Source organism: Alexandromys fortis, unplaced genomic scaffold (genome assembly GCF_014885135.2).
Source record: "Alexandromys fortis isolate MF-2015 unplaced genomic scaffold, M_Fortis_MF-2015_v1.1 scaffold_64, whole genome shotgun sequence".
NCBI lineage: Eukaryota > Metazoa > Chordata > Mammalia > Rodentia > Cricetidae > Alexandromys > Alexandromys fortis.
In genome coordinates this window covers 6,808,144-6,823,975 of record NW_026067976.1, presented here as the reverse complement: position 1 = coordinate 6,823,975, position 15,832 = coordinate 6,808,144, and the positions used below count along the sequence as shown (strand labels likewise).

Genomic DNA, 15,832 nt, shown 5'->3' with positions numbered 1-15,832 from the left:
AGCCTAGGCAGTCTGGATGCTCACCTTACTAGACCTGGATGGAGAAGGGTGGTCCTTGGACTTCCCACAGGGCAGAGAACCCTGATTGCTCTTTGGGCTGACGAGGGGGGGGGGACTTGATTGGGGGCGGGGGAGGGAAAGGGGAGGCGGAGGTGGGGAAGAGACAGAAATCTTTAATAAATTAAAAAAAAGAGTAATAAAATAATAGCAGACCCACATGACCTCAAGGCTCAACACTAAATGCAACTTGATAGCTGATCTAGATTAAGAAGGGGACAATTTAGGGGACTGTTTACTCCAGACCACAGAGGCCCTCTGTGTTTAGATGTGTGCATTATGTGTTTTCTGATGCACTATCTGAAGTAGCTTGATGGCTGTAGGTTAAGGCTATCACCAAACAATGTTCTATGTCTGTTTTTCTTAAAGCTATTCACTATAATTAATGAATAATCTTTTGAAAAGCCACGAAACTTAACCCAGGCTACAGATCTTCCAGAGAAAAAAATTTTTTAAAGAAGAGCCTTCTATACCCTCAGGGTATATGCAATATGTTCTGAATGTGAATATTTGTTTGTTTGTTTGTTTTTACAGTAATGTTCTTGCAAAGCTCCTAGTGTTAAACTCTATGCGAACACCTGTAAAAGAGAGAAAAGATATAACCGACCACTTTGCCCTCTCCCTGTAAGAATCCATATGAGGGTAGCTTAGATGGACAATAGGATGCAGGAGCCCATAAGAACAATCTGGAAGTTCTGTGTGTGTAGGTATTATGCAGGCAGGTTGGATTGATGTCTTCACATCTAATGGACCCTGCTATGACCATTGAGTGGAGTGTGTTCTATGGTCAAAAATGAAGGTTAGCAATGTGGTAAAACATGTCAGATGAACTTCTCAAGCCTTTCGGCAGGAGCCCTGCTCAGTGCTTCTCACCAAACACAGTGGATCTTAAAGTCAGGTGGTTTTGTTTTGTTTTGTTTTGTTTTTGTTTTGTTTTTCTGTATAGCCCTTGCTATCCTGGAACTCTTTCTGTAGACCAGGCTGGCCTCGAACTCACAGAGATCTTCCTGCCTCTGCCTCCAGAGTGCTAGGATCAAAGGTGTGCGCCACCACTGCCCAGTGTTCAGGTCTTTTAACCTGGGTGTGGCAGCCTGGACTCTGAAAGGTCTAGCATCCCCTTCAATCTTTACACAGTGGATATCGTTGACCACTTTAGCACGTCTGTATTCTCTGAGTTATATTGTAGTTCTCAACACTGGGCACATCTGGAGACAGGTCTGGCTGTCACAGTGGCAGAGGGGTGGTCTGGGCACTTGGTGGGTGGAGCCCAGGGATGCTGCTGAGCAGCTGTGCACAGGACACTGGCCTATAAAGAGAATTACGTTTCCCTACACACCGAGAGCATCGACTCTGAGAGAGTCTGTTTTACAATTTTAAAACAAATCTGTGCTTTCTCTATTTTATTTTGTATCTATTTGATTCATGTACATGAAGGGACAACAAACTGAAAGAGACACTCGGGGCTAGGACATTAGTTCGGGATCTAGGACATCAATCTAGGTTAATAAGAGGGCATTGGCCTCTCCTTGCCTCAGTTTCCTCACTTCTAAAGACAAGTCATACTTCAAAGGAGTTCAGTGAACAACCACGAGTGCTCATTAAGTATGGGGAGCTTCTCCGTAAAAAGGTTTCGAAGAAGCCGAGATGATGATCAAGTCGTTATTCCTATAACTAGATCTTCGCTTATAACCAGGTAGCGTATGACTTCAGAAAAATTATGCTAAAATGTCTTTTTTTCTAAGCATTCTACCTAAGGTTTATCAACGCAGAGATGATGCTATTACGCCCGCTGACCTCATACTCTGAACCCCCGTGTTTCCCGGTTTTCATTCTCTCCTGTTAGAAGGGCGCGGTTAGCCAAGAGGCAGCAGAGAGAGCGGAGGAAGCCAGCACATCGGAGCCACGCCTTGCAACCGTTCATTAGTGTGGGAACGCGGTCAGCTCCTCGGTCTCCCTGGGCTCCAGTTTTCATTATCGTCAAATGAGAAGCGCTGCACTCAAGTCAGATCATTAAAACGAAAACTAGTTAATGTGTGCAAGGCACCTGCACACAGTGGGCACTTAATAAGTGCCATTTTCTTTCCCTCCCTCTGGGCTTTCCTCCGCTCTGGACTGGGGATAAACATGTTAACGCTGGGCTGTGGACGATGACGACGTGCAGGCATCCGTGAGCGAATGGCTCCAACCTCTCCCCCTACAAGGTGTTTCATAAATGCTGTTTAATTTGTTTAAAGTTTGCCCGATAGAAATTCCTTTCCTTTTACATTTCTTTCGACTTTTCTCTTCTGAGGCCAAGACTTAAACAGAAGAGCTGGGTGCAGTTGCCAAAGAGGACAAGAACCCATGCTCGGAGGAGCCACCGAATGAGAAGGCCCATGGGGACCAACTATTCTTTTGAAGTGAATTCTTTTTCTCTTTCTTTTATTATTTTTTTGGAGGGGTGCATAATAAAGAGGTCCACATGGAACATGTACTAAGAAAATTAGATTGGTGTAAGTTGGCTTCATTTTCTGGTCTACAATGAGTTTTCAATGAGTGCTCCGGGCACTGTGTACCTTGCTCAGGTTCTATAGTTCATTTGGACATTCAACTAGAACAGGGAACAGAGCAAGCTTGTGGGTGAGTCATACCAAGGCCAGAGCCAATAAGAGAGGAGCTTCCTGAGACCTGGAAGTCAGGGTTCACGTTCAGCATCCACACTTCCACCAGCTTGGAGATAATCACTTCAATGCTCTAATAATAATGCTTCAATAAGTCTAATTGCCTTATCACCTTTGGAGGATTGTGTTTGAAACACCTAACAAGTCGCCTAGAATTTAGGCACCAAGCCAAATCTAAATCTTGAGACAAACATCCATGGTTGTTCCGTGCTATAAAATCGCTTCTATGTATGATAGGGTCTTCCAAATGCATTCCATGACACATCATCCCCTGCACTAACCCGGATGCAGGAGGAAAGGGAGGAGAGGGGGCTCTGCAGCCTGTTAGGGTGAGATGCACCGCACACTGAGCCATCTCTCACAGACTCCCAATCCCATGATCGGCTTGATGAATTTTGGTGTGACATTATTAAACACACTCACCAACCAGCTACCTGCTAGCAAATTGATAAATCTCAAGTTTTTCTCTGTTTGACGATATAAAACATCTATCGATCCTTCAGGACTGAAAATGCAATAGCAAAACACAGCATTTAGCTCGTTGTGAGTAACCATATGGACTGTTGGCTTTATGAGTCACCCTAAAATCAATATCCAATGAGAGAGAGGCTTTAGCCCAGGATACTTCTTCAACAGTCAGTGGACCTAACATAAATACGCAGGGGAATTAACACTGGCGGTAAGGACTACAAGATGCATTTGCTAAGAACTTAAAAGACTCTTCCATATGTCGGACCTCATTTGTTTAACTAAAGCAATTGTAGTTTTCCCCATTGTGCAGATCAGAAAGCTGTTGTGAACATTCACTAAGTGGTGGGACCACAGTGCAGACCTGCTCCATTCCATGTCCAAAGCGTAACTCTCTATACTATAATCCCTGGGGCATTAGAAATGGAAGCCACACCAAGGTTGACTGTTATTCATATTTTCACAAAAAAAAAAAAAAACAGGCAAACCTTAAGGTCCTTGATGGGTAAATATGCCTTCTTCCTTGCAGCTTAGATGGGCGATGCCTACAGGGAAAGAAGGGCTTAGCCAGCTTTAAGAAGGGTGAGGGGAGCAGAGCAGGGTGGCAGGTTACCTGGGCTAATGAGAATTGAACCCCAGCTCCCACATAAGCTGCTGCAGAAGCCTGGAAGTCTCTTCCAGCTTTGTGCCTGGTTCTGTGCCTGCAAATTCTAGATTACGATGGGACCCAACTATGCATGGTTTTGGGGATTAAGTGGGTATCATCAAATAGAGCTAAAAATAATGACATTCCAAATGCCTATGATTTCTATTGTAAGAAGGCCCTTGCTGGTAGCTTTATGAAGACAAATCAATATTTAGAATGCTTTTTCTTTTTTAAAAAGTCTCTCTCTGTGTCTCTGTCTCTGTCTCTGTCTCTGTCTCTGTCTCTGTCTCTCTCTCTCTCTCTCTCTCTCTCTCTCTCTCTCTCTCTCTCTGTGTGTGTGTGTGTGTGTAGGCACAAAAATGCCACCGCCCTTTTGTAGAAATCAGAACATAACTCTTGAGAGTTGGATCCCAGGAATAAACTCAGGGAGGGATAAGGCCTAAACAATAACCTCTAAGTTGGGCCACCTTCCTTTGTTACCAGAAAACTGTGTGCTAAGTTTCGGGACAGGGGGGGGGGGGAGATCTACTTGGGTGTAACTATCCCACTCTACTGCGGAGATAAATGCTGAGCAATTTCTACTTCCCCGCCCACTCGAAAGAAAACAACATAAAGCATGTTGGAACCAACTCTGAGTTATTTTTGTATTCGCTGTCTGCAGGCAGTTTTTTCTTCACGGGTTCTAGCCATTTCGAGGCGATAGGAACATCTCCAGCATGGGCCTATGAGGAGTGATCTCTGTGGAGGCAGACACGCCAATCTAAAATAGTCTCAGCATAAGCGAGAACGCTGCTGGCTACATGATGTAAACTTTCTGTGACTTTCTTAGGAACTTTCATGGTTACCCAAAAACATAAAGCATTTTCACGAAGTGATGTCCTTGCCAACAAAAAGGCGTGGGGAGGGTGTGTGTGCAAGGAAACCTAGCGTCATTCCGGGGGACAGGCGTCACCCATACCATGCTGACATGTGGAGGACCAAAGGTTTGCGCTAGCTCAGGGGTGAGTCTGACCAATACTATGTGTTTCAGTAGAACAAGTTTTAAAAAGTCTTTAAAGCTGAGTGACGTCAATTTGTTAACATTTTTAGGACGGAAGTTTAAAATTTTTTTTTTCTTGAAAATAAAGATATTTGTTTGAAAAAGCAAGTCATTGCTATTCATTCCTTAGACTGTGACCCCCAGGAATCAGTTCCTAAGGAGAGGGTGTTTAACCGGTGAGGAGCATTTCTTTTAGTTAATAATCTAGGAGTTTTAAGGTGCCTGCTCTTTCTTGCTCTTACCTGCTTCCTAACTCCCGGTGCTGTGTGCTGTGAGCCTGGCGTGTGGCAGCCATAGAACAAAGTCTAATGGGTTAGTTTATAGATCCGGGTAAAGGAGGGTTCTTGAATGGAGGCAGGGTCAGGTTTCAACTACAGGATGCCAGTTTTTGCTAACGACTATAGCGCCCTCTGCTGGCGGATGGTGAAACTACACGACAGGTTGGGGAAAGAGAAACTGGTACTGAGATATTTCCTCACCAGGCTTCTCTTCCCGTCCACATTTCGTCATAGAGGGAGCAGGGTAGAGATGTGCTCATTTATACTATTTTATATGCCTCTGATACGGCAAACGCAAAAGTTAGAAGAAATGAGTAACTTCTCTTTGGGCTGTCTGGGAAAGGCAGTAAATAAAGAAAACTATCGCAGCGCAAGAAATGGACGGCTGGGCCTTCACTATGACCATCTGCCAGGCAGTAAATTATTAAAGGTCTATGCCCGAGCAGCATCTGGAAAGGAGGCGCAGACACTGCAGTCACTCTGCTCTGTTAATCTCGTTAATATGCCGATTTGTCCCTGTGATGCTGAGCTTTCTGCACCACATCTATTTCTGTTTCGGAGCACCGCTCAGGGCCCGCTCAAGTCTCCTTTTGTTCCCACTATCTTCTCGCCTATAGGGCCTGTTCGCGTGCACGGACACCGCTGCGTTTCCTTTCCTTTCTGTAAGAGAACATATACGGCTGCTCCTTTCTATTCATCCCGCCCCCACCCACCCCATAGCTCAGGAGCCAGTGGTGACTAACACGGTCCTAGAGTGACCTCTGGCTGCCGCGTGTACACACGGGCTTCGAGCTCAGGCCCGAAAGCCCTCCAAGAGCAACTTCCCAGTGTATGAAAGGGGGTTCATTGACAGGCAAGGAATAAAAGACACTGGTCACTGAACCTTTTACAGTCTTTCAGATCTGGAAAGCTAACGGCTTTTCCATCATCTAGCAATAAGACAACAGAGATCCTTTCTCCAAAATAAATTGCACGAGCATATGAAATAGTCCGTCAATTTCCCCTGTTCTGCCTGGTTCGGAAAAGATTATTTAACTTTCTTAGTGGGATACATTCTAAACACGACATGTAGATCCAATGAATAACTGACATTACCTTTGAGGGGTGGCAGTGTTCCCTGCGGGGTCCATGATCTGAAATTCCAGGATATCTGAATTCACTTGCAGAGATGGGTTTATGATGTAAAGAATGGTCTTGCTGCTTAAGTCCTTCTGGCTAAATCGCTCATGGATAAATTCACCTACAAGCAAGAAATAAATGAATCTCACGGATAATTGAATCAGACATCACTTAAGAACTGATAAAACCACCCAGGTGTGTTTTTTGTTGTTGTTGTTGGCTTTTTGTCTTTGTTTTTGTTTTGTTTTGAAAGACAACTTTAAGGAATAGTGCAGGACGGGAGATGTAGCTGAGTTGGTTAGAGTGCTTGCCTAACAAGCAGGGGAACACCTAAAATCCCGCAGATGACACACTGGAGGAAGAATAATCAGAAGTTCAAGGTCATCCTCAGCTACATACCAAGATCAAGGTCAGCCTGGGCTACTTGAGACCTTGTTTCAAAACAAAATGGCAAAAGTCTATTTTGAAAAGAAATCAACCAACATTATTGCAACTTTATTAAAATTCAAAGCAATGGATTCAAATTCATCTTTAAATTTGCTTTGCTTCAGAGATATTTGCCTTACAGTACTAAACTAGAAAGAAAGGAAATCGGAAATGAATAAAGCCTGTCACCTCTGTGCTATCCCAATTAGTGAGGTATTGTGCTCACTGCCTTCCTCAAGCAGAAATAATAGGCAATCTAGCAAAACCATTAGGGAAAAAAAGATTTTTTTAAAGGAGCTTTTATCATTTAAGATTCATAGTAGAAGAAAGAAATTAGCCTCCGATATCAATCTGACCCTGGCACTGTGTTCTGAATATAAAACAAACTGAAAAATAAGCAAAAATAAGCAGCAACAAAATGGTGAACATTTGAGCTTCTGTGAGCTGGGACTCAGTTCTTCTTATGGAGATGAATGTAGAAGGTGCAGCTTCAAGTCCCCATTAGCAACTATATTGATTTAGAAACCGAGTCTATCAGCAAGTCCTGGGAAACACTCACCAAATGGACTTGCACTTAATTGAGTTACTCTCTAGCCCTGGAAGCAACTGGCAGTTTAAAAACAGGGATTCAGATGGAGTGTACCTGTGGTCGTGTTCTCCAGACGTCCGTGCAGTGGGCCTCTTAAAATCTTAAAAATGATCTGGTCATCCTCTGTGTCAGGGTCTGACGCCTTCAGCACATGGGAGGTGATGTAAATGCCATAACAGCCATTTTTCAAGAGCCCCACTTGAGAAGGGGAGTGCAGGCGTGTGATCCGGGGTGCTGCTTTGTCCAGCTGGTCCACCTGAGTCATAGGGAGACGTTGTTCAAGGACTTCTTTCCCCATTCTACACAGCCTTCAACATGGCAAAGTCCTCAACTCACAGTCCTTACCCATGCTACACAGGCTTTTACAATGGCAAAGTCCTCAACTCACAGAATGATGGAGAAGGGTCATCTGTCTATAGGTTAATAAAGAAACTGCCCTGGCCCTTTAATAGGACAGAAAATTAGGTAGGTGGAGTAAACAGAACAGAATTCTGGGAGAAAGAAGCCAAGTCAGGCAGTCGCCATAGCTCTCCTCTCCAAGATGGATGCAGGTTAAGATCTTACTGGTAAGCCACCACCTTGTGGTGCTACACAGATTATTAGATATGGGTTAATCAAGATGTGAGAGTTAGCCAGTAAGAGGCTAGAGCTAATGGGCCAAACAGTGTTTAAAAGAATACAATTTGTGTGTTGTTATTTCTGGGTATAAAGCTAGCCGTGCAGGAGCCGGGTGGAGGGAAGCGGCCCGCAGCTCCCACTACAACAGAATGTGGTCATCTGTTGAGCCTGCTTTGTTCACCATCCTAATAATACAAAGACTAGAGCAGAGGCTTTATTTCCACCACAGACCTTCACCCAGCTTTGCAATTTGTCTGGTGTCTGACTCCCCTTACACTATTAGCTTTATGATGGAACATTCTGTATCTGCCCTGCAACTCACCTCTCTCTCTCTCTCTCTCTCTCTCTCTCTCTCTCTCTCTCTCTCTCTCTCTCTCTCTCTGTGTGTGTGTGTGTGTGTGTCTGTCTGTCTGTCTCTCTCTCTCTCTCTCTTGTTTTTGTTTTTGTTTTGCACATGCCTTTGCCAAAATGGCAAAAGTGCTGAATAGAGAAATGGAAATCGTTTATGACAAAACCCACGAAAGTGATTATCTTTAGACTATGGGTTGTTTTGCTGAAGCTGAAGACCACATGACTCAACAGGTGCACTAGATTTTTGAAGGTGGCTGATGGACAAGTAAGGCTGTGGCAGAGACGGAACCCCGAGGGCAAGCTACCTAGCCAGACTGGGTGAATTGGCAAGGTCCATGTTTAACAAGAGAGACCCTGCCTTTGTAAAACAGAGTGGTCAAGGAAGACAGCCAAAGTCAGCCTCTAGACACCGGATGGACATGCATGCGCCAGACGCACACAAACATGCTTCTGTATTTATAAACATGCATGCACACACACCACACACATATGCTTGCAAAAAAAAATGTGTATTTATGTTTTCTGGATTTGTTCTAATTGATTATATAAATACCTTAATGGATTTGGATCTGCAAATTGTGTGCTGGGACTTTCAGCACTTTGGGGTGTGACAGGATGTGAGGGGTAAGTGTCCTGATGGTCACCTAGGGACAGAAGCTCTCCAGCCACGGCAGTGTGGAGGAGGAAAAATGAAAATACACTACGCCATATTAGGATCCTCCAGAAAACGAGGCATCTGAATGTAGGGTTGTGGTTTTTATTTTTGATGTTATATTTCTCTTATAAGCCCACGTATTATAAACGTTATAAATGTCTGTTGTGATAATGCTTTTGAAAACGTGTCACTGTCTAGTCACTTTGGTTACCTGTTATGCCTCTGGCCACACCTGTGTGCTCAGGTGTATTAAACATTTTGCTTCTACAAAAGCAGGTGTTTGACTTGGTATACCAGGTTTTAAAATGTTACAGGAAAGAAGACATTTTATTTATAAGGAAGGCTCTGCTCTGTTGTATGATAACTGGAGTTGGATGTAGTGAAAATTCTCCCAGACATGTCAGTCCCATAGAAAGTAACAGCAGGTTCTTTCACCTCCACACAGTCTTGTCCCCTTCCCAGGAGAACGCAGATTTCAACAGTCTTGGGCATGTATGATTTCCCATAGAATGAAGGTCATGTGTGTCTGTTGGTATCAGCCAAGTACACCCTTCAGTTATTATTCATTTATTTTTACTTTTTACATCCAGATTTCCCCTCAGTTACTCATATACCCGCACAGAACCAATTGACCCATGTTTGGGTCATGTATATGGGTCAGTGTAGATATATACATGGCAGTCAATAAATACTGTATTGTCTTGACAAAATTAGTTCTTGGAAGTAGGACACTGACATTGCTGGCAGGGCCAGTGGCTTCATAAACAGCCGCTTGACCCCTCTGCTATAAGGGACTGGAGGTCAAGGAAATCTGGGAACAAAACTCTTAGACTTTCCCTTAAGTATTTAGCACAGTGTTTGTTTGCTGTTGCAATGAACAGCTTGCCTTTGTGATGAAAACCACGCTTTACCACACCCAGCAGACAGCTTCCACAACTTCAGAGAGGGAACAGACTCTTAGGACAGCTTTGTTCTTCGAGGAGCACTGTCTTGAAGAGATTCGCTTCAGTTCTAGCACATTCTCTCTATTCCACCCTCATTTCCATCTCTGAAGTACAGGAAGCAGCTGGGTCTGCGTGTCGAATTGGTAGCTCTTGGGAACTTTCAGAAAATGAACCCACGAGTCTTTTCCGGTGACACTGTAGTATCTGTGTGCCAGTGACATCGACACCCTCTCCCCGGTGTCACTGACTCATTCCATTTCCTCAGCATTCACAGTGCCAAAGACTCAGCCACACCCGGGACCCTGCAGGTTAATCCTGAGCCAAGTGTTCTAGGCTGTAGGCCTACATGGTCTAGTGAAGAGTGTTTAGCTTCAAATACTTAATGATGTCCACTGGGTGAGCCTTACCCAGTCTATCGCCAGGCTGGAGAGAAAAGGTTGGGGTTCCCCTAAAGAAATAAGAGCTTCGTTGCTCCACTCCTTTTAGATTCAAGCCTACAGCATCACCTTAGCTGCGAGTCTACTGGCTTGCTCGCACAACGTATCCTGAGCACGCCAGGGCCTGTAATAGCACGAGGCAATTCCTAAATCAATTTCTGCTTGTCCACCTCTCTGTCTTTCACACACATGCACACACACACACACACTTTCTGTCACACTATTAATCTGTATGGTCTATCTACACAGCTACATGGATGCTGTACTCACACACACACTTTCTATCACATTCTATCAATCTGTGTGGTCTATCTACACAAATATATGGATGCTGTACACGATGCACACACATACACACACACTTTCTATCACTCTATCAATCTGTATTGTCTATCTACACAGATATATGGATACTATACACAACAAACACACATACAGACATTTCTCCGGGGAATCCTATCAGAGGCCAAAAGAGGAAGGAGAAAAATATGATCATCTCACTAGTCAGAATATCTTGAAGTAGAGACAAAACCACGTCTTTGTTGCTGTTGGTTGAAGTGTGTGGAACAGGGTGAACTCCATCCAAGTAGAGTAGATTTAAGAGTTCTGAGAGCCAGAACATACTTGATGTGTTTTGACTAAAAGACGAAAAACACTCTTCCCTCCAAGAATAATTGAGAGTCAACAAACGTGGCAGCGTGGAGCCAGAGGAAGGACACAGAGCTTGGAATCCAACAGACTGGATGTCTTTGATCAAATTATTTAACTTCTGATATTCAGTTTCTTCACGTATAAAATGCAGACAATAAAGCTTACCACATCAAATGTTTATGAGACTCAAATGAGATTTATGCAAAGTAGGCCTGATCTTTAGATAACAATTTTAAAAAAAGTTCTTGTCTTGGCTGTAAAGCATTGTAGGCGCTAGAGGACGGGGAGCTGTACTATAAAAAAGACATCTAGACACGACAGGGCCTCAGCACCCACGAACACAGGGCAGCTGGTTATCTGCACAAGACTGGGCCCAAGTACATTTCATCCTGGGTGGGGAGGGAGCGCAAGGCAACACCACTCCCGGAGGGTCCAGTGACAGTTAATAGCTGCTGGGGGAGAGAGAGGACCTTGTTTTCTGCAGTGTAACTGTTAGTAAGTTCCCCATGCCCCAATTTAAACTTAGCGGGTCACATATAGAAAGAAGATATGAAAGTGGCGGTGTTGGGGGCGTTGTTGGGGAACGGTTTCAGTGGGCAGAGGAGGGTGATAAAAAGAGGGAATTGGGGAAGGAAAAATTAAGATGCACTATAGAGGTTCAGGAAACTGTCTAGGAATTAAAAGGGGGAAATGTTTGTATCTGCTGCTACGGTTATGACCATCATCAGCTCCTGGGGGATTCTCATGCAGCCTTGTAGGCTTCCACATTTACATGTTTATTTGAAGATCCTTAAAATGCCAGTGGATAAGACGCCTGACTAGGCAGACTCCTTAATGGTGTAGTTATAGCAATGAATGTCTAGTATGTACCTTAAATATGTTTCAGGCAGTGTGTGAGTGCCTTGGGTACTGAATCTTGTCTAACTGTCCCCACAATTCTGCAGGCAGACTTTTCAAAGATTCGGAGGTGTGGTCGTTTGAATAAGGATGGCTCCATAGGCTCGTGTATTTGAATGCTTGCTCCCTAGTTGATAGACTGTTATTTAGGAAGGATTAGGGGGCGTGGCTTTGTTGAAGGGGTGGCCTTTCGGTTTCAAAAGTCCACACCAAGTCAAGCCTCGCTCTCTCTGTCTTGGGCTTGTGGGTCAGGAGGTACGTTCTCAGCTGCCGCTCTAGTGCCATGCCTGCCTGGGGCCACGTTCCCTGCCTTGAAGGCCAGCGGCTAAGCCTCTGAAACTGTAAGCAGGCCCCTAATCAAACGCTTTCTTCCATAAGCTGCCTTGATCCCAGTGCCGCATCTCAGCAATGGACCAATAACTAAGACGGGAGGCACTGAAGAGTTCATTGTCGGTTTTCCAGATAACAAATGGCAAAAGGGCAACTCAAACCTATGTCTGCCCGACTCTAAGGCCCATGCTTTCCTTCCTTCCTGCCCTTCCACCAATTTTTGAGGTCAGTCCCTAGCAGTCATAATGATGGCCCAGCATGCTGAAGGCTAGGTCTCACTGCCAGGGGTATGGAAGCACGGAGATACCACTCCCTGAAACGTCTCTCTCCTTATCTCTGGCACAAACTACATGCCTGCCATACTTGCCTGGATGGTGAAGAGAACAGGCTGTTTCCGCACCTTCCCATCCACAATGAAGCCTTGGTTCTTCCTGTCTGTGGCCAGGAAAGTGAAGCCGTCTGCCTGGGAGCTGCCTCCGGAGTGCTGATAGGCCACATCCCCGCTGTCCACGTCTTGCTGGGTAAAGTTATGGTGAAGGACTTTCCCCCTCAGGTAGAGGTACCCGTGGCGGGGGAGCTGGACCAGAAGGAAGGTTAGGCTGTCTGGAGGGGTGTCAGGGTCGGTCAGCTGGAGGTGCTCAGTGGACAGGAGGCCCATGGTCCCTTCTGCCAGCCTCAGCCCCTTGTTCCTGGTCACCACAGGCAAGGCTCTATCCACAGTCTCCAGTGTGATCTCAAACACCCCCTGCCGGGTCTGCAGTCCATTGCTGATGGTAAATCTGGCAAAGAGAGGCAAGGCAGCCTTCAGCATGGGCTCTTGTGGCACCAACGACTGGAATGAAACGATAACACACACACCTTTACTAAAGGACACGCTGCATTGGGACCCGAAGGAAAAGACAAGGCGGGCTTTCAGAAGAATACCCGCCTGCAATCGAACCAGTTGCTGGGTAAGATACAAGCTGACCATTCTAGAGTCAGGAGTGTTTCCTCACCATTGACATCCCTCCTATATGAAGCAGGCAAGCTCGGCACAATCTTTTGTCCCAAAAGGGTTTTCCTGCCTTTGTGTGATTGTCCGAGTAGCTAGGATATATTCATTACTTTTAATTTTGCAATATTTTTTCATGGAATGTAGAAAGCTTAACTTTAAAGACTGATCACTGAACCCCCAGTATAATGAGATACTGGATAGAATAATTCTTTCTAATATATATATTTTCATGTTTTTTTTTTCTCTGAGACTGGGTATTTAACCCAGAGATTTACCCGTGCTAGATTGGCACTCTACCCCTGTGCTACATTCCCGAACATCTTCTTTATTTCTGTAAAAAAGAAATGTCTCTATCTCTGTCTGCCTGCCTCCCTCCTTCTCCCTCTCCCACCCCGTATGCGTGTGTGTGCACGTGTACACACACGTGTGTATGCATGCATACCACAGCACATACGTGGAACCAGCAGACAATCTCCATATCAGCGTGGGTCATGCCTTCTACTCTATTTGAAACAAAGTCTGTTTTTCTGCAGCTGTGTATGCCAGGCCAGCGGCCCCACCCCCAAGCTTCCAGGGAGGCTTCTGTCTCTATCTCCCATCTTCCCACAGGAATGCTGGGATTACAGATGTACATTACTGTATCCGGCACTGAAAGGTTTTGGCTTTCTTTACTCAGAGCCTCCAGCTTGTAAGCACTTTTCTTACTGACTGAGCCAAACCATTTTTGTTGTTGTTTTTTAACTGTTTTGAGACATAGACTCACTAACTTGCCCAGACTGGCCTTGAACTCACTATGTAGCTTAGTCGGGCCTTGTACTTTGAATCCCCCTGCCTTCATCTCCTGAGTAGTAGGGATGACAGACCTGTACCACCAGGGCCTGGCTCATGGTGATGTTTGTAAAAATAGACCACATTATTCAGCCATGTCTTATTCTAGCCCAGGCTCCTTGCCGGGCCTTCTTATCATGCCTTTGTAAGACAATGGGAGGACAGGCCAGGTCACACCAGATGCTACTCAACAACACAGCATCATATGAGGCTCTAACCACCGAGAGTCTACACATGTTTTTCTGCACCTGCTTCATTTGAGATGTGTAGGGTTGATGATAGACAAGGATCCTTTCCCTGCGGAGAAGAGAAGTGTAGACACGCGTGGCGGGCACAGACAGGCAGTGTAGACACGCGGTGGAGGGCACAGACAGGAAGTGTAGACACGCGGTGGAGGGCGCAGACAGGAAGTGTAGACACACGGTGGAGGGCACAGACAGGAAGTGTAGACACGTGGTGGAGGGCGCAGACAGGAAGCTGGAGGCAATGCTGGCCCAGGGTTTTGACTCCATATACACTGCTCTTACAGCTTTAAGTCAGTAGCTCAACAGCCCACACACAACAAATCAAGAGTTGAGGTACAGCCGAGTGGTGGTGGTGCACACCTTTAATCCCGGCACTCAGGAAGCAGAGGCAGGCAGATCTCTGTGAGTTCGAGGCCAGCCTGATCTACAGAGTTCCAGGACAGCTAAAGCTACACAGAGAAACCCTGCCTCAAAAAACCAACCCCTCCCCACCACCCCCCAAAAAAGAAAGATTTGTAGTCCCTAAGTACAGTGGCCAACTTTGAAAAGCAAGTTGAAATGACACGCGATCTCTTACAATGTCTGCTTTCTTCCAGCAATCGCTAAGGCTTTTCTACTCCCTGCAGCCAGGCACATAGCAACACCAGATTCTGATAACATTTCAACACACTGTTTCTACTTTAAAGAAATTTAAGAATAGCAAGAGCTATACTAGTTAGCTTTCACTGTCTACTTGACATCACCTAAAATCACCCAAGAAGGGAGTCTCCGTTGAGGGACTGTCCAGACCAGGTTGGCCTGTGAGCATGTTTGGGGGGGGGGCAACTTGATTATAAATTGATGTAGGAGGGTGTAGCCCACTGTGGGCAGCATCATTCTTTATGCATGTGATCCTAGGCTATATAGTAAACCAGCTAAGCTTGAGTCTCTGAGAGCGAGCCAGTAAAGGAAGTAGCAACCACACTTGGTTTCTGCTTCATATTCTAGATTGAGTTTCTGTCCTGACTTCCCTCAATTATGAGTACAAGCCAAATAAGTCCTTTCTTCGTCTAAAGTGCAACTGGTCATGGTGTTTGAAGAGAAAGGAGACTACGAACTTATGTAAATAAGACACAATATTAAAACTCCAAAAAGTCAGAAATTCACTACTGCAAAATGAGATCGGCAAATTTACCACAGACAGAAGGAATGAAGGTACTGAGAGCTACTCAGAGTCACCTCTCAGCAGCCGCTGGAATATATGCAGAATGCATGCTCCACTGAGGTAAAAGTGTGGAGTGTTAACGTACTGGTGCAGACATTTCTAATAATGTATGTCTCTGGAATCTAACATTAAATCGTAAAAATCTCTTCGTTTCAACTAGGGAAACCATGGCATTTATTTTACAAGCCTGACATATTTGACTAGGAAATTCTTTATCCTCCATGCACTAACTCTTAGGCTTCAGGATCTGAGGGTAGAGCCTTTATTCTTGACTAAGAAGGAACCTGAAAGCAGGCTGCCAAACCAGTCTTCCTGGAGCAAAGGACTGAGTGGGACAGGAGGAGGAAGCATACTTAGCAGAAAGCCCAGGGAGACAGGTTTGGCTGAGCACAGATT

The 15,832-nt window shown here is 45.1% G+C and overlaps 1 protein-coding gene across 4 annotated transcripts in view; it reads right to left on the bottom strand.

The window, feature by feature from the left end:
• Frem1 (FRAS1 related extracellular matrix 1) overlaps window positions 1–15,832 on the bottom strand; it is a 153,545-nt gene that overhangs the window by 30,349 nt on the left and 107,364 nt on the right. For 2 of the 4 annotated variants that reach the window (XM_050157416.1, XM_050157417.1), the window contains 3 exons: window positions 12,533–12,944; window positions 7,337–7,538; window positions 6,244–6,388 (listed from right to left, as the gene is read on the bottom strand). In XM_050157416.1, the coding sequence (XP_050013373.1) occupies window positions 6,244–6,388; window positions 7,337–7,538; window positions 12,533–12,944 (759 nt within the window). Of the gene's footprint in view, window positions 1–6,243; window positions 6,389–7,336; window positions 7,539–12,532; window positions 12,998–14,235; window positions 14,672–15,832 lie in introns of those variants that run through there. The other 2 variants (XM_050157420.1, XM_050157418.1) reach the window with 2 other exon arrangements.